Source organism: Liolophura sinensis, chromosome 4 (assembly GCF_032854445.1).
Source record: "Liolophura sinensis isolate JHLJ2023 chromosome 4, CUHK_Ljap_v2, whole genome shotgun sequence".
NCBI lineage: Eukaryota > Metazoa > Mollusca > Polyplacophora > Chitonida > Chitonidae > Liolophura > Liolophura sinensis.
The window spans coordinates 18,607,842-18,627,623 of record NC_088298.1 but is presented as its reverse complement, the minus strand read 5'-3'; the positions used below and the strand labels follow the sequence as shown (position 1 = coordinate 18,627,623).

The 19,782-nt window shown below is 39.5% G+C and overlaps 1 protein-coding gene across 1 annotated transcript; it reads right to left on the bottom strand.

The window, feature by feature from the left end:
- Positions 1–306: 306 nt before the first annotated feature.
- LOC135464494 (N-acetylneuraminate 9-O-acetyltransferase-like) lies at positions 307–19,083 on the bottom strand. The gene is made up of 13 exons (XM_064741919.1): positions 18,321–19,083; positions 17,852–18,089; positions 13,377–13,606; positions 12,161–12,290; positions 11,071–11,248; positions 10,728–10,835; positions 8,944–9,001; positions 8,604–8,675; positions 6,819–6,906; positions 5,536–5,650; positions 3,408–3,556; positions 1,839–1,900; positions 307–401 (listed from the first exon to the last, which is right to left on the bottom strand). Exons 3-13 carry the CDS (start codon positions 13,540–13,542, stop codon positions 307–309), a joined length of 1,221 nt encoding a protein of 406 aa, XP_064597989.1. The 5' UTR covers positions 13,543–13,606; positions 17,852–18,089; positions 18,321–19,083.
- Positions 19,084–19,782: the final 699 nt, after the last annotated feature.

The window sequence follows — 19,782 nt, the reverse complement described above, 5'->3', positions numbered from 1 at the left end:
TATTGTATCACAAATACATGTAAACTATATAAGTATTTATATGAAAACGATTTACTTTCAGAAGTGTCTATCAAACGAACGATCTTTATGGTAGGAGTTAGTAACCAGCGTTCGCACGTGTACGTGGGAAGGTCTGGCAGCAGCCTGCAGATGCACTGTCCGGTTTCCTCCGACCATAATGCTGGTGGTTGTCGTATAAGTGAAATATTCTTGAGTACGGCGAAAAACACCGAACAATAAATAAATCAGTATAAACAAATGCATTGTGATACGGCTTAATATTTCAACTTTCGTAGCTGATTTCCTTTACCTCATGCACAAGTAAAAGTAAGCCATGATGATGCACAATTTCACAACGGACACAAAGAAGCTTTGTATATTTTGGATTTCTTCCTCTTTACCTACAAACAAAACGAAAACTTGCATTTAACACGACTATTAGGCACTTGAACAGTAAGACAGCTTGCTCGATTCCAGCTCTCACTGTTTCGACTGTATGTGTAAGTCAACAAACAAATGTGCAAATGTAAAGAAAGGCGTAGCTTTGTCACACTCTCCATTTACATGCAGCATAAACGTCTGGAGGCCTTTTGTACAAGGCCTTGTGTGACGCTGAGCAATACTCTTTTCTTTTACAAAGAGTGCACTGACGCATCATGGAATATTACTTGGTCCGCGGACTGAGACGTTTGCCTCAACAATGTTCGAGTTTGGATTATGAAATCCAGTGCCCGTATTTATCGAGCAACTCAAGACTTAAATCATAAATTGCATGTTCTTAAAATGCTAAATTCAGATTGGAAAATAACTCAAATTGTAGCTAAAATATTGTTATGCAGGTAAGAACGCGTGCACAATTTTTAAACTTTCTAGAACAAAGCATTTTATGTGTAATTGTGTTTGAATTTTTTTACTTATGTCTTAAGACGTTTGATCAATACGGGCTCAGCGCATTGTTTATGATCTCCGCTGGTAAATCTCAGTATAGATTCCTGTGTTCTATGCTTCATTGCACACAACCATTTCATTAGCCAGTATTCAAGAGTAGCAATTTGAGGCCCTAGCTCTTTTGGAGAGACCGTAAATATACAAGACTACAGCATCAAGAGTCAAACCAGGTGAGCTACGACAGTGTAATTTTTGGCCAGTGGTCACACATGGAGCAGAGCCTCTTGTCAATTCACCTCAGTTAGGATTTCTTAACTTCTCACGTAAATGCATAAATGGTAACAATCTACATGCTCTTAGCACCATTGCTTAAGCAGAATTAGGTACAAAATATGCAGTGATGTTCACTGCAATGTATTAGAGATTGTTATTACTGGTCTAGAGTTACCCAAAGTGTCATGTTCTCATCATATTTAATGAACAATAACACAAAACAATGCAAAGGGACAGGCTTTTGACCAATGAGATTGTGTGTTCGCGTCAGTAACGAATTGTAACACGTAACGTCACTGGTTTCTGTGGTGCATCAAATAGATGATATCAAAGTGAGTTGTGTATGTCCGATTTTGCTAATCCCTATGTTGCTAACAACTTCGTTGCTAAAGCCTTCAGCACTAAGCATTATACAACTTTGAAATTTGAGCTTATAATTACTGGACTGAACGCCAGCTACGTAAGTGCATCTAACAATGAATTAATCTCGCTTTCACCACATCACACCAACATATGAAAATAAAGGGGCTTCTTACATGTACCAAAAAAAATGCATACATATAATATATAGTAACTGCATTACTGCATATATTTGTATTATTTACATCACAAGCTATGAACTAATCAAAGCGCGGAAGAACACAAGTGACGTGACGTTATTTACCAGTGCCACTTACCAGAGTCAGTTTGTGATGATTTGTGGACACGATAGGACCATATCAAGACGCAGAAAAATGTCCTGTGGAGAAGGAAAATACAAATATATCTGCAAAATAAGTCGTTCTGTAATGTAATATGCATCTATTACAGGGACAGAATAATTGACAGATTTGGGATCTGTGGTAATATTGATAAATGGAGGTAATTTGTGACATGTATTCTGATTTGCTAAAATCAGGCTCCTTTCCTGTCGTATGTGGAGAGGTCTGCCATGAATCTGCGGTAGGTCACGGACTTCCCCTGACATAATGTTGACCAACGTTGTATAAGTGAAATGTTCTTGAGAACGGCGAAAATCACCAATCAAATAAGAAAATAATGTAAGGCTTAAGATTTGGAATGTAGTAAAAGAACGAACAGTACATAAGTACAACAAAATCAGTTATAAATCGGAAAGTGCATCAAAGTGAAAAACAATAAATTCCATAAATGTCATCGATTTCAATCCGAAAGGGCCTGGTATGATAAATCGGGGAATCGGGCCCCACTGCAAAAAGCTGGTAACCTCAACAAGCCAACAGGACACGTCTTCTTTCAGTTGTATTTTACTCTTCTTTCCCTGTTATATGGCAAACATGCCGCTTATTAAGGTGATTAAAATCGAAAAAAGGGTAGTCTGTTTCTGTCACACTGAAATATCATTTTTTGAATTGGGCAGTGTAGAGTGGGGGAAATCACAGTACCACTAACGTCACGTTCTGAAAAATCTTAAGCACCCAGTTCTGCACCTATCAATTAAATAAATATGTAACGAATGTAACTTTCAGCCTTATACTTCCGCCACGCATAACGTGTTAATGTTAATGATGGCCAGAGGACCGTTTGTGCTCTGGACACACCAGGACACACGTATTGTTTTGCCATGTAGTTGCTACACATTGCGTAGTAACATAGCTCAACATTGTGAGATTTTGTTGCTGATCAGTTAGTCGTTCTAACTTATGTTAACACTTATTTCGTTAGTTCACTGTGCTACAAATGATGCCTAGGAAACAATGGCAGAAATACGGATTTTACACTTGCCAAATTTGACAAAAAAAACTGATCACATTATAAAGTTCACGTTTCATATATGAAGAGAAATGTTAACCGAAACGAAACTTTGATAGCACGTAGAAATATAAATATGAAAGTTCAGTAGAAATACTTTTCTGTAAACCGAAAACACAGTGCCTGGTTTGAACGAAAAATTGGCATTTTTGACCTAGAGTGCATAACTGGTGAGTTATTACTAAATAACCATGTTTTTTATGGCCCTATCACTTTTATGGCTGCTTCGATAAAGTTTTATACTTCTGATTTTGATATTTACAGAATTGTGCTGGGATTTTGAAATTTGCACTTTATTACCACGGCTCTCTGGAGCCGATTCCCGCCCTACTGTACCAGGTTCTTTAGATTAGTGGTTGATAGGTGAGTGAAGAATTGAGGTGAGGCAGTGAATTTCGAATGATAGTCCCTATGAGCCTAAAGCTGATATGTGCAGAGCACAGCTCAAAGTAATAACGATATTGATCTCAACTTACAAGAATCCGATTATTACCAAGGTTGTTGGGAAAGCCACGTCCGGAGAACTTTCGGGAGGCTCAAGAGTGGTGGGTCGATCAGCAAAACACAGCCCTGCCTTGGAATCCAGAAACCGGTTGCAATGCCAGTTGAAAATTATCTGTGATTTCTGTGGATTAAAGATACGTATATTAGGCATATATAGGCTTACGTTAATGTCGAAACATATCGTACCTGACGGAAATTATATGTACTTTCTTTGTGTATGTATAGAAATATTTGCACATTAAATTAAACCCACCTGTATATATTTCAATATTCCGTTTCTGGTGATTTTTATCAAACATGTCAAAGGCGTATTAAAAGTTAAGCCAGACCCAGAGTTTAACATCAGTCCGATCCGAAAACGCCAGATCGCTTTTTAGTGCGCATGACACATACGGGTCTTTGAGAGGGGAGAGAAACGTCTCCAAAGTAGAACACTTCATGGAAGCCAGAAGCACAAACTGAAATATTCGACACATGTAATTTGAATCTCTGTGAAGTTTAAAGCTTACAGTGGAGTCAGGCATAGTTTCAACTCAAAAACTTTAAAAAATACAATTACAACATTGAACTGAATCTCGGGGAACTCGCTAAAGTTTGCAAAATGCTAGTATAGTTGTGATGTCGTATACTAGATCAATGAGGCATGTCACTGTCGTCGGTGTCTCTTCTCTCTGCGCCGTACGTGTTAATTATATGTCACTCTTGCCTGCTTAACTTTCAGAAATATATATCTCTGCTCTTCTATCCAATTACTTGGAACTCGGTCTTTTCGAATGTTCTGCCCATAATATGTCGGCGTTGTTAAGTATAAAGGTATCTTTCTGTAATTTTACAGTAATTTTGACCTGCTTAATTGTGAATAATACAGACTGTTAGCCAGCTAAACTTTGCTAACCACCATTTTTGATGTCGTCAGGATAAACGCAAATAAACGGTTATCTTTAGTACATCTAGACGGATCATCGCCATCGGTGTGATCACACATTGCTGTTTGCATAAACCTATGGCTCGGAACAGATATACGGCACATGGCTATGCGCTTACACTGTACACAAATCTAAAAGGTGCCAGGCTGAGTTTTCTTCCAAGCCATGGGCGTCATCACACAGTGCTCTGTGTTACACAGTATCGATACCGTGTCATTACTTTTACCAGCTCTGCATATGTGTATTATACGCTTCTGTTACTCTGTATGTATCCCTGTTATCAGACCTGTAAGTGGGCTCCTGGCCTGTTGGCTCTGAATATTAATAAACCATAAACCATAAACCATTTGACTACATTGCCTAAGTACTCAGCTTAAAACTGCGCAGGGGTTTTGTTCAAGACTGAGTCACGTGAACGATGACGGAACGGATGACCTAACGCCATAATGGAAATAGTCATAGTTGCGCAATGATGCCATAGATGCTCTGAGTCAATCATCAGCACACTATTTGGTCACGTGACTTAAGTACTAAAGGTGAAATCAAAGTAAATTTAATCCAGGTGAGATAGATATTAAAGAAGATTTCAGTAAATGACATGAGAAATATGGCTTTTACTTAAGAAATTCTTTCCGGAAAAGTAATCAGAGTGTGTCTACCTTCAAATACGATAATTTCAGTGTCATGTAGTACTTTGAATTTTAGGAACAGGAAAAAGGCTGCATTTCACCCATTTCCTTGCCAGGAACCCGAGTGCTCGAAACTGTAAATTGCAGCCGTATCGTGGTAAGAACAGGTTTAAGCCATGTTGTCGAAGGAATAACGGAAATAACCGAACCAAAAAATCGTGAAGATTTTAAAATCATGTAAAACATCTCAAGGGGCATTCCAAACAGAATTCATATTTTGAAGCACATAATCCAGGAAATTCGAGAGAGATATGTTAGAAACACGTTTTATAATACAGTCCAATTGGCTTTGAATTTTTAATTTTTAGTCAGTTTAAATATGGAGTCGACTGTGGAGAACATTTGTCGAACATCTGCAAAGTATACATAAAAAACAATAATGTCCTTCATCACACGTGCAACGCACGAGCGCAGCGCACGGGGGCAATGCCCCCATCCGAAATAAACAATGTGAATGTGCTTGTCGTGTATTAACATTTACTCACAAGCAACAGTGGCTGACGAACAAGGTGTATTCCATCATGTTCACCATAGCCTGGCTTGCCAATCATCTCAATTATTTTCCGCGAGGACCTCCAAATGACAATTCCTTTCCCTGCCCTGGTGACAAAAAAAAAAGAGGAAAACATATAATGAAAATAAAACAATGAAACAAAATTGCAACTTGTAGATCAGAACCAAATATAACAAGGGGTGTGTGAAATCTTGATTCGCTCGATGGTATTTTTGTACGAAAATTGAAAAAGTTGCTTAGGAAATAAAACATATCACCTGATTATACATGAACCTGCCACCCACCGGAACAGAACAATAAGAAGAGTCAGAACAGTTCAAAAAAAGGATAGGAAGTGTGACCATTTGTGAGTAGAAACAGACATCTGCATACCAGTCGTCAACCCAAATGGACGTTCCATATCAGTACTAATCACAAGACAGATTCTCAAAACCACGTTTAACATAAACGATCATAGAACTAAAAAGCGTGTAAAGTATGAAATTAGGACGGTATTATGCAAAGAGAAACACTCAGCAGTTTCCACTGATGCTGGAAATACCCAAGGAATGTTCTAGGCGAATGAGTGAAATTAGTATTCAAATTGTGTACCACAAGACATACGGAAAAGATATATCCCACTGTATATACCCGGGAGGTAGAATATACCAAGAAATATATTAATAATTTCAAAGCATAGCACAATTGGTGGTAATCTAAAGTATGTCTATTTTGTATTTGGTGGGCAGTCAGTTAAGTACAAGCATATGTATCAGGCGTGTAGAGTAAACCCAGACCAGGCCAATATAATGTCCAACCGCATTTCACGATTCAGTTCACCGGTTGATGAAGTTTAAATAGCCCTCAAGATAACCTCAGACAGAAAACGCAACAAACTACATTTAAGTGAAAACATTTAACCAATACAGTTTAAATGAAGGAGTCTAATTGGACACCGATGCTGACACCAATGCTGACACCGACGCTACTGCTTTCCAACACCATGCATGCGCATAAATCACATTATTTTGCTATATTTAAACACCTCAATACAGAAATATAAAAATTAGAAAAGCACATCAAAAATCAATATTTTATCAATATATATATAATAAATAAACAAAAAATAACTGCACTGAAATAAACCCATAAAGGTAAAGTACATATTTATGAAAGACTTTAAAATTAAAAAAAACTACATAACGTGGAAAGGCGGTTGTATGTATACACATTTTAGTTTTAGAAAGTGTATAATATTTGCAAAAATTCCTTTACGTTTTTTGTTCTATGACGGCGTGGTATGTGTCAACCTGCTTCGTTACCAAGCTTGGCCATTTTGTCATGTATTCGTCCCAGATGGGATCTGAAAGAAAGAAAATAATAATAAAAACTTAACTAAAATGGGAATGGAACTAATTGTATTTGTATTTAGATTTGTATTTCATTGCACAAACTTGTGTAAGCATGCCTGGTACAGCGATAATATGTCGGTTTTGATAATAGATGTCGGTTTATGGAACGTTCATTGTGTACCAACAGCCGTCACTTTCTGGTATAGGTTGTACATCACTAAGAATCTTCTAAGGTGAATTGGTATAAAATTTTATGTGTTTAAATACACAGTGGACTTGATGTAAAAGTAAAGAAAGAGTAGGCTTGAAGGCATTTCAGAAGGGTTATCACCCGAAAATTTGGTTTACACTAGCCATAGCCAAGGCACATGTAAATCTGCTTCTGTCTTAAGATACCGGTGCCATCTAACTCTGAAGTTATCTTGACTAGCCCTGTGTCAGTTTCGGGAAAGTCTGGTAAGACTGAACGAGTTGAACTTTATCAGCCGAACATTTCCACACAATATCTCCTACCCTTTGCAGATCGGTGAGCCATGGCTGATTCAAAGAAATATGGAAAGGGATACTGCATCTTTTATGTCATGTGTTGTTTAATGTCATCTCATCTAATGATTTACACTCTGAGAAGTACACTAGGCAAAATCAGTTTTTAATTAGATAATTAGAGAAGTTTTTCAAACATTATCCTCTTTCTCTGACTTATCTGGCCCCCAGTGGTGATAATGGCGGTGGGAAGGGTTGCCCATCAGCAGGCTGAGTCGGTTTACACAAAGTTGATTAACAGAAGATACAATGGAGTTTGGAAATCGTGATCGGTATTCACAATGGATATGTGGTGAATAAAAATAAATAACACGGGCTGTAAATGGATGTAAAAGCGTACAAACCAGAACGGTTGGTGTTGACAACGCGTCGCGTCCACTTTTGGTGTCGGTGATCACTGTAGTTAAACGTAATACTCGAGACTTTTTACTTAAATTTTGACGGTCATCGGGATCGTAGCATCCAAATTACGCATACCTTATTGATTTATCAAACCTAATTTAGAGCTAATACAAACAAGGCATTCTCTTGAAGGGGTACAGAATCGAAGCTGATTGTCTGACAGTGGATTCCCGGGGTCAAAGATTGCAGGCTACTTGACGCTTAAAGAGGTGCTCCGCACCTAAACGTCAGCTTTGTTTTCATGCAATACCCTGAACTGGCCTATTTGTCAAATTAACCAGTCACCGACCAATCCGACTCTCTTTAACGTGCATTGATTTATTACGTTACCTGTTTTTTCATTATTTATTTATTTGATTGGTGTTTTATGCCGTATTCAAGAATATTTCACTTATACGACGGCAGCCAGCATTATGGTGGGAGGAGACCAGGCAAAGCCCGGTGGAAACCCACGACCATCCGCAGGTTGCTGGAAAACCTTCCCACGTACGGTCGGAGAGGATGCCAGCATGAGCTGTTTTCATTCTTTAAAAATAAATAGCGATGTTAACCGTAGTAGTAAGGAGCAAATCCAGGGCAAATGACAGATCCCTGGAATATTAAAATGAATGAGTGAATGCCCATGACAGCGCGGCACAAACGTGTTTAACTTAACCAAAGAGCAGTGCTGGCCCATTTAGAAAATGTCTGTTCAAATACACTGGGGCTTCATTATTCAAAATGCATTTCTGTAGTTTATGAAGACAATATGAGAATTGCTCACCATACTTCATCCATAGGAATGGCGCGTTACGTGATAGCTTTGTCATGTAGGGCAGCACCTTTGAAAATTTCGCTGCGAACAAACAAATAATATATTATATAATTTACGTATATAAAATAATTAGCTATCATAGATTAAAATTTCTTCAGTTCAACGATGAATCTTTGCATCAGAATACACATTCGTTTAGTTGCCGTTAACCAATTTGGACGTTTCCGAAACGACATCTAACACAAACCAAACGACTAAGAAATGATATAAAACACAAATTAGAACAGAATCATAACAAATGAATACCATCCAATGAAATGAACGTAAATTACCATGAAAAATAAATCACCTGAAAAGTTTGAAGGGTACTCGATTTGTTCCAGTGTTTTTGTCTTTTTCATGTGCCACTGTCCAAAAGATGATAAAGAGAAATGCATGTATAACAATGTCTGCATGTTCCACTGGATCAATGTGTCACTGACGTTGTTGACGTTGTTAACGTTGTTGTAAGCTAAATGCGATCATAACACAACGTTTTGAGAAATTCTAGACCAGTGATATCGAATAAATTGCAATTAATATCACTACATTTTGCTTTATCTAATTCTGCGTAAGCCATCGGGAACGTGTAATTTGCCACTTTTTTGCTACAAGCAGTTAGAACAAAACTATAACTAGAATAAATTGACAAGAGGCCATATTTTACCGGTTACGTGTAACCATTTGTAATTTGTCACAATGACGTCCCTGCACTGCTTTTACTCTCTATGATGTGCGTCTCTTATTATATCACATCTCATACAATACGATTCTTTGCCATATTAGCGACGTGTCCCATTCCGCCACACTTATAACACATTCGTCACCCCCACCGCACCAAACACTGCCTAAAACTACAAGGTCAATACACTTAATACCACGTGTGACGCCTAGTCCTTACATGTGTGCATGATCTACAGTTTGCTCTGCAAATATGCCGTCACTGTGAGTTAAGTCCAGCTCATGGTGGATTCCTCCCTAGTCGCACGTGGGAACGGCAGCCCGCGGACGGTCGTGAGTTTTCCCTGAGCTTTGCACTATTTCTTCCCACCACAATGCTGGTCGTCGCCGTATAAATATTCTTGAGCACGCGTAAAACACCAATCAAATAAATATGTATTTAGTTTTCTTTGACTGGTGTTTTACGCCGTACTCAAGAAAATTTACTTATACGACGGCGGCCAGCATTATGGTGGGAGGAAACTGGGCAGAGCTCGACCCAAACCCACGACCATCCGCAGGTTGTAGGAAGACCTTCCCACGTACGGCCGAAGAGGAAGCCAACATGACCTGGACTTGAATTCACAGCAGCCGCATTGGTGAGAGGCTTCTGGGTCATTACGCTGCGCTATCGCGCTAACCGAGCCACGGAGGCCTCCACTGCGTGTAGGACTTTGGTAAAACATTATCGACTTAAGCAGTTTACTGAATTTAAGAAGTCTGGTGAAATCGTGTACAGATTTATGAAACTACGGACTCAAGATTCTATGGCCTGACTGACAGTCAATGGACTTGCCGTCAATCACTAGGACACAATCCGTCCTTCGGGAGAAAATTTGTAGATACAGTCTTAAGTGACAAGAATCATACGACTACTCTCCACGGCCGGTTTTTGCTGGCTAGCGTTTGCTGAAGACCACTTTTCCTCCACCAGCGTGGTGTGCATATGAGGTGCGTCATATATACAAAACATCTTCAGTAACTTGCCAAAGGTCGGTGGTTTAATCAGCGCAGTCAAATGAATAAACAAGTGAATATTTTAGTGATATTAGTCTGTTCCAGATTTATTGATTTATTTGATTGGTGTCTCAAAAATAATTCACTTACATAACGGCGGCAAGCATTATTATGCTGGCGGGAAGCCCCACGGCCAGCATGACTTCCACACCGGTCGCACTCACACTGATCGCACTCACACTGAGAAACAAGTTTTGAGGGTTAGGTGAATTTGATCGATAGTTAATAATCAATCACTGGTTCAGGAAACAAGTCGTCAGTCAGTTGTAAAAATCAACAATTTTCACCAACGTAGATTTCGGCGAAAGTCGGACTTGAATCTATACACATAAACTAATTACGGAGGCCTCCCCTTACCAGTCCACAGCTGTAGACCATCAATGTAGGATACACTTTTCCATGTTCGCCCAGTTCGTCCCTCAATACTTGTATCCCGCTCAACATCAACGGTATCCAGTAGAATTTCTTAAAAAATATGAGTTGTATTTTCAGAACACATTTTTTACTACACAGAGCTTAAACACGTAAACACATAAAACGCGCATCGGTACAGGTGCGCACATATGTCTTTGTTATTCATGTTTGCAGAGTTTCACACTGACATGAGCCAAACTGTAAATAAATATTACTTGAGTATACTGAATAGAAGTAAAGATTCCGAAACATTAATTCTTTTCATATCCCACAAACAGGTACTTACGGTTGTAAAGTTTAATTTGTCATTTGCACCACTATTGGTGCTCGGTTTTGGTTTCTTGTAATCCCCGACAAGGGAAATGAAAGCACGGTGAAAAATCCTCATGGTTGAATCTCCAGCGAAGACAAAATGGCTCCTGCCAATTTGGGTTGCGTGTCTATGAAGGCAGGTTCTCGTGTCTCTGTCAATACAGAACAAAAACGAAAGCATTACAAGCTTATTTTGGCGTAGCCTTCGGCTCAGACCAGCATACCGTCGTGTCTCTGCCAATACAGAACACACACTGAGCCGTTAAGCCACATGGGCATTGAAGACATTTGAAATATTCTATGACAAACAACATCGTTCTTTTAAAGTAATTTGTGAAGCGGCTCAATATTTATTCACATAGGCATTTTGTTTACACCGAGGGCATTTATTGGAGGACTTGTTGACCAGCGGTGAATTGTTTTTGGAGTTAGTATTTTCTGAAAGGGGTTGGACACACGTGGAATCACGTGGAAAAGGCTTTTGCCAAAAGTCGGTGGTTTAAATGCATTTTACTCTTTACAAAAGGCTTTCAGACTGCCGTAATATAACATTGTCCTATGCCAAATAGCAGATATAAGTGTCGTTTTCTGCCTTATAACTGTTAATAAACATTGAATTCTAATGTTTTGTTGCTAACAAGCATTAAACAATTCCTATTTCACATAATATGTAGCATTCGATAAATCACACAAATAGAGCTTGTCCTTTTTTGCCACCAGATTAGTTGATACGACATGTGGTTCGTGCTTAACCATCGAATTAAGCATTGTCTCATTCGCAGCATAACAGTGTATCCTTTTAGGAGGTTCTTTCAAATGTTTAAGCCAGGTGTAGTCTGATGTTACCGACTGTGTCAGATACACATGATGCCAGATCAAAGAAAAATATACTGTTTCTGGACAAAACATTTGACACGTTCCTTCGAGTTGTATTGTTGGTGTTCTTTCAGCTTTCTGTAAAAAGGACTTTTGGCCTGCCTAATAATCTGGTTTAAACTGTGGGAGATTTTAGATTGCACTGTTAAGATGTTTGCAAATATGTTGACGATAAGCCAGATATATACGTTTGGGTGTAGTTGTGCATAGTGCAGTTCCGCGGGTGAAACCACAAAGACTTAGTGAAGTTGGCATCTTGAAATAAAAACATGTCCCGGCTGGTCTTCGTAATGTACGCCTCAGGCTCCGCGTTGTTATCTGAAAACACAAAAACAATGACAAGTTACAGTTATTAAAGTGCTCGGCGTATATAAGTTACTACCATTTAAGCATTTAGAAAAACAATCAGAATATGAGTCTAGTCATGACACTTTCACAGACGCTCCAGTTTTGCTCTCTTTGCTGTAGTATTCTTTATTATACGTCAAAAAGTCGTTCTTTTCTTCCGCTGGTCAATACACGGTCACATAATATTCCAGAAAACACGAGATACAACGAGAAGGCTCTCAATCAAAGGAATGGTACACTCATAGGGAAATAGCCAGCGGTCTCGTAAGAATACCCAACGATCACGTTTGTTGTATTGCAGTTACCTCCCTTTGTATACTGTTAGACGTCTGCTTGTTTTATTAATTAAAACAACTTAATTCAGCCATTTAAAGTATCAACTCAGCTAATACACTTTGCTTCCGTTAAATAAAATATATAACGCGTGCTTGGGGGATGCGATATCATGAACTGTGAGCTGTGGACAAGTGATATTAAACTCGTGCATGACACTTCTGTCGAGCTGACTACTCCTGAAATTCGTCAGTGTGCACGTACTGTATAATATTTTATATTTATATGGCCTGTTGACTGTGGCGAAAACAAAGCTGTCATCCACCGATCTAGCTTATTAGAGCCTCTCGGAAATATATCTATTTATTGATGGATCTGTTTATTTATTTGATCGGTGTTTTACGCCGTACACAAGAATGTTTCACTTATACGACGGCGATCAGCATTCTGGTGGAAGGAAACCGGACAGAGACCGTCCGCAGGTTGATGTCAGACCTTCCCACGTACTGCCGTAAAAGAAGCTGGACTTGAACTCATAACGACCGCATTGGTGAGACGGCATTTGGGTCATTGCGTTGCGCAGGCGTGCTGACGACCTCGGCCAAGAAGCACCACGCCCCCCCCAAACCCCACCCCCCAACCCCCGCAATTTGGGCTTGCGATTACTGACCTTACTGAATGACGCCTGATATGTCTGTTTCGATACATAGATATATGAGTGCCTTTGACCGCTCCGCGAACAATGCGAGCAAAGGAAGTTTCCTGTCTAAGACTAGTACGTACCAGGCCTTGTAAACTTCGTCTGTCCTGTTGTTGAGATCTGTGCTAGTATTACTAGATTATAGGTGAGAATAACGGGAACCATGTAGAACCCCGATCTAACGAGAGAATCCAGCAGAACGCGCGCCTTCAGATCGGAACAGAAGCTGGTTTTCCCCGAGGAAAGCATGATGTCAATCTCGTCTTCACTTCCTGTTCAGAATCGATGATGTCATTCAGTTGGTGCAGTTCACCTGTAGAACAGAGAAAACCGGTATATACAAGTTCATTTTTTTCATTTGCGTAATGACCCAGGCACCTCTCACTAATGCGGTTAATTCTCTTTAAAATATTTTTTAATTCTCTTTTAAAGATTTTCAGTTTGTGACGTAAAGTATAACGTGTTATTTTGATCAGCATGGTGTCTTTCACCTTTTAAAACATTTTTTTTTCGTGGCTGTAATTTAATGGGGATGAGACGACAGTGATTTTCGCAGCCATATTCTTTAATGCAATGTTGCAGTCGTAATATAATTTCTTCGCCTTGGTTACCAACTATTTTCTGTAAAGTGTTAGTCAATGTGGCAAAAGGGGCTACAAAGCAATCGTGCTTTCGTGTAGCACTCCGCACTTGTGCCTAAATCCGCGACTAAGGGCTGAATGGTCGAGGTGTTGAATGAGATCGCCACGTTGAAAATATGAACAGTTGCAATTAAAGCACAACCATCAGGTTGTACATGTGTGACAAAAACTTAGTCAAAAATTAAAACCAATAGTCTGTATATGTAGAATAGTGAGCCTACCACGTAACTAACAGTTTATTTCACTTTTAGATATAGCCATAAATTTACAGTAAACGTTGTCAACGCTCCTCTTTTTCGGTATATTGGCACGTCAGACTTGCGTACCTAGCCTCGTGGAAACGTGGCACGCGATTTGGCCCCATAAAAATGTTTTGCGCGTAATAATATGCGAGTACCTCTATGTTGGATTTAAGGTAGTAAGTAACTTTCTGAGAAAGTGACTAAGGGTATAGAAAATTACTTTTCTCACTGTGACGGGGCTGTAAGTCATAACCTAAGAGTAATTTCAGATTAAATCGTAAAAAAGGATCAGACCAGATTGGCGTTGTTGTTACAGCATGTAACACAATATAATTCTATTCCCGATCACAATAGCGATGCTTCTTGACAGAAATAAACTATAATTTGAAAGGGGTTTAAGAGTGTTTTGCTGGCTGAAATGTAATGCATAACCAGCGACAACAAAGAAAAGAACCACGTGGTCGAGTACATCTATTTATTTATTTGATTGGTATTTTACACCGTACTCAAGAATATTTCACTTATACGACGGCGACAGGCATTATGATGGGAGGAAACCGGGCAAAGCACGGGGAAAACCTACGACAATCCCCAGGTTGATGGTCAGGTACAGGTAGAGCCTTTGGTACGTGGCTTCAGATGTAGGTTTTGGCTAGGACAGGTAGGTTGGATATTTGCTACTCGCCTACTTTTTAAACTTGCCTGTTCGCATTTCGCCTAACCGGGGGATAAAGAACGGATTAACCCCGCGCGGCGCCGTTAGCAGCATGAGTGAGACAAACAGTTTTAAAGATGTTCACGTCTTAGATCCAGTGACACATTTAACGATGTTCAATGGATTACAGTGACACTTGGAGTACCTCATAATCACTCATAGAACATATAAATATGCTTTCCTACAGAAATGGGACCCTCTCTGCATCAACACGCATTTTTCAGCAGATCTACACCTTGCATGCCTTTGTGGAGGGCATGGTGTCCCCCTTAGTATTCTGTCTACTACCAAACAGGACTCAGTCCACCTATGAGAGAGTATTACGGATCTTAGGAGACTACATGGAAGCGAGGTATATCAGTTTCAACCCTGCCCGTTTCCAGATGCATTATGAACTTGCTTCCCATCATGCCGTGCGAGAAATCTCCCCCAACACAGAAATCAGAGGATGTTTTTTACATATGGCGACAAGTCCAGAAACAAGTATGTGTCTTGTATACAAACTTGTAAAAAACAAAATGTAAGATACTTTTCCTAATTGTGTTTTGCTAGTGGCATAAGTGTAATTCTTGTGTTAATCCGACTGATATCTAGTGAGATCCTCTAATCCATCTGGAACGCTATTCGCATTTCACCTGATCGATTTTAGGTAGGCGTTGGATATGCTACAACTGTATAATTACATATTTGTTTTTAACATCGACTAGGCATAAAAAGGTTATGGTGCAGGATTTCCATACTGATTGAACTCATTGGCCTGGAATTTGCGCCCATCATCACTGCAAACTGTTCACATCATGTATTTGCATGAGTCCGTCCTAATTTCGCACTTGATATACTCAGTTTTGTGGTGGAGACAGGTCTTGCGATTATTCATCCGGGTCGTTTATTTTTGTCGACTGTTCGTCTATAATTGTCTGCTCACATATCGGGTCTGAATGAGAAAAACCTGTTTGAACGCAGGTATACATTTACTTCACTTAGCCAAAGCTAACGTAGATAACAAAATGCACCCGAAAAGTACTCACTGTGCTAGCTTCGAAAAGTCTTTGAATGTACAAAACTCGTTCCTGTATAGCCCAGCCGTGATTTGGATTGTCCCTCAGCCCACAGATTTTGCTACCACTACAGACGCTGTGGGATAATAAGCATTTCTCTTACGTTATACTGACGTATACTAGCAGAAGCTAGGGGAAATGTGGTCATACAGGTTCTATGAATGATCCATTGTTGACCATGTGTGTGGCATTTGAATGGGGGAGGTGGAGCGTTCATGAATAAAGTGTATTGTATGGTGAGGATTTGTCACAGTCATCGCAGGTTCCGCTAATCCGCTTTACCAAGTGTGGTAGTATGTGAAACTTGTTAACACATGTTTTGTTGTTATGCGAAGTTTATGTTTTATACAACTTTGAGATGGAACAGTCTCGGACTGCTCCGTTCCAAGACTCCTGACTCTGCGTTAGGTAGGAGATATAGTCTAAAACGGAAGTGTACCAAATCAGAGCAGCGGCGACAGTGTCCTAGTTTTTAAATCACACGCAACCGGTGAAGTGCGCCCTCCTGTTACTTTACCTCAGTCAAAGTTTTATTCTGGCTGTTCATGTAAAAAATACACTCAAAAAATTAATCCGTTAAATTTAACACAAATTCACTTAGCCAACGGTAACGTAGATAACACAATGCACCTGAAAAGTACTCACTGTGCTAGCTTCGAAAAGTCTTTGAATGTACAAAACTCGCTCCTGTATAGCCCAGCCGTAATTTGGATTGTCCCTCAACGCACAGATTTTGCCACCACTACAGACGCTGTGGGATAATAAGCATTTCTCTTACGTTATACTGACGTATACTAGCAGAAGCTAGTGGAAATGTGGTCATACAGGTTCTATGAATGACCCGTTGTTGACCATTTGTGTGGCATTTGAATGGGAGAGGTGGAGCGTTCATGAATAAAGTGTATTGTATGGTGAGGATTGGTCACAGTCATCGCAGGTTCCGCTAATCCTTTATCCGCTTTACCAAGTGTGGTAGTATGTGAAACTTGTTAACACATGTTTTGTTGTTATGCGAAGTTTATGTTTTATACAACTTTTTTTACAACGTTCCAAGACTCCTGACTCTGCGTTAGGTAGGAGATATAGTCTAAAACGGAAGTGTACCAAATCAGAGCAGCGGCGACAGTGTCCTAGTTTTTAAATCACACGCAACCGGTGAAATGCACCCTCCTGTTACTTTACCTCAGTCAAAGTTTTATTGTGGCTGTTCATGTAAAAAATACACTCAAAAAATTAATCCGTTAAATTTAACACAAAATCTGTTATGTGAGTGACGCTAGAATTTATTCTGTTATAGCAGCACAGTATTCTTTTAAATATAACGTACATGTTCTACTAATTCAACATAGCGATCCTATTAGATTAAAAAAGTATTATGTTGAATATGACATAATATAGTGCTATAATAACAGACGACATTCTAGCATCACTCAGACAATAGATTTTCCGTTAAATTGAACAGATTAATGTTTTGAGTGTAACACCTGATAAACCACATGAAGCATGATTCTTTTAACTTGTCGACAGTATTAAGCTCCGTTTAAAATCAGTGATGCTATCATAATTGCCTTCCGTTGATGACACGTAACGCTACCATCCTCACATATAGGTATGCTGACGTCCATGGTATGGCAAAGAAAATGCAGATGGAACTCTTTTCCTCATTAATAATGTTAAACTGCATAGGCTTGATTTCAACAACAAGACTTAGGGGACGTCACGACGTTCAGAAACAAGTAACATGCTGGGCAATGGGTATGGAGAGGAATTTTTTTCAAAATAGCTACACAAGCACACGGATAGCCTATGCGGTCCCCGCGAAATGACTACATTATTTTGTATAACAGACTGGCCTAATATCCAACGTTAAAATCTGTGAAATCCAGTCACCTATCGGTTTACCTCTCTTGTGGTTGTACTCCAAGTGCTCGTTTAAAGCATCTTAATCACACTTCAGGCCGTCAACCAGTTCAACAAACTCCAAGGCCAAATTTCTTCAGGAGCCTCCGTGGCGGAGGTACTTAGCGCCCGAGCGCTGCACAATAACCCGTGAGTCTCTCACCAATACGGCGGCTGTGAGTTCGAATTCAGCTCATGCTGGCCTCCTCTCTAGTTGTACGTGGGATGTTTTATCAGCAGCCTGCGGATGGCAGGTGAAATATTGTGAGCAAGACGTCAGACATTAATCAAAAACCACTTTTATTAATAAAGTTAGCACCACAATCTCTTAATAGTTAATCAGCTTAACCGCTGCGTGGAATCCAGTACTTAGACTAAAACACTTTATGTTTAAATCTCTGAAAGGCTCATATTGGTATTATACAAAATATCATGTTATTATACAAGAAAAGGTATAAAGTATATAAGTTACCTGTTTTCAGCCCCAGGCGATCGCCTTTTGACAAATTTGTATGAACATCATTCCTAAGTCATGCTAAGTGCTCTGAATGTTATAGTCTAAAAAGAAATACTTAGATAACATGTTAAATTTTGCTGTTCATTAAATCTGATGAACGTGACACCCAAAATGCATCATACACGCGGTACGTTCAACCTTAATGTCAGACCTTTGCCCTTTAGGTTGGTATAAGAAAACCAACCAATGTCACAAAACAAATTTCGAATTTCTCTAGAAAATGATTCATTGCTCCGCATACAGTCGTAACAATAGGTAAATGAAAAACTCCAAGGTTAGCTCTAGTATTTACCGTGCTAGGCGGAAGGACTTTGTAGCAGTCGTTACCAGTGTAATCATCGTTAGTGAATACTTTGAGTAGATACAATTTCCATCACTGATAAATCTTTAAAATGGTACTCGTTGCGGTGTCGCTTGGCGCTGAGAGGTTATTGCAAGGAAACCTGACTGGTTGTCCCAGTGTTAGTATAATGTTCGGTGTTTTCCACATGAAGGCAGCACTATGGCGGCATGAACTCGCTCTGCCACAAGAGGACACAGTATATGTATACACACCTAATGACTCCTCTTTGTCATATGACTGAAAAATTGCTACGTACGACGTTAAAATCCGAGCATCCTATCTCGAAAATGCTGTCTAAGGTGAGGTTTGAACTGACAACTTAGGGTTTCTGCTCACACCGCTTTGTCAGCAGAGTTATCAGTCAGACAGGAACGGCTCTTCTGTGATGCCTCCAATGTAAGTTTCTTAAGTTTTACAAGGAAAAGCGTCCAGAATTTCAGACACTCCGATCCAGGGGCCGTTCATTCATCATGTAGAATTATATGGCCAAGTTGGATACATAACCATCTGCAATCATAGCGCAACTGAGATATGTTATTTTATTATCGACAACTTACATACTAAAACGGTACTTTTACTCATTCCCATAGAAAATACCTTGCATTTTTTAAAACAGTTGAATCCTTTTTCTTTGCATGACTCCATCTTAATTCTGTACTTTATACACTCTCTTAGCTCTTAGGTGGTTTGTATTAAACGTCGTTTTAGAAATTGGCCTTGCAATTATTGAACTGGTACGTCCATCTCGTTCACGGCTGGTATATAAAAGTCTTTATATAGGTTTACATTAAAAGGTTTCAATGCATAGATTATAGAAATCGACGAAGCTTCTCAAGAAAAGGCTGGGTTCTCCGTAGAAGGGTTATTAGCGTGTTAGTGGAGATTAATGGCTTGATAGCTTTTTACAGCTGAGAGCTCTTAATCAAGTTTAGCTCTTGCTGATTTCCTCCCCTTTATTGGAAAGTCTGCCAGCAATTAGGATGCCCAGGGATCTGCCTGGTTTCCTCCCACCATATGCATAATTCTCGCCGCTCTTTTAGAAGCAAAATATTCTTGACCACGGCGTGGAAATCC

Excerpts from the sequence above, each read along its gene's own strand:
- LOC135464494 (XM_064741919.1), bottom strand. The coding sequence starts at position 13,542 with ATGCTTTCCTCGGGGAAAACCAGCTTCTGTTCCGATCTGAAGGCGCGC. Across the intron at positions 11,249-12,160 it reads ATGCACAACTACACCCAAAC|AGACACGAGAACCTGCCTTC; the intron begins GTATATATCTGG and ends CTGTATTGACAG. Across the intron at positions 1,901-3,407 it reads TTGGTAATAATCGGATTCTT|GACATTTTTCTGCGTCTTGA; the intron begins GTAAGTTGAGAT and ends CCTTCTCCACAG.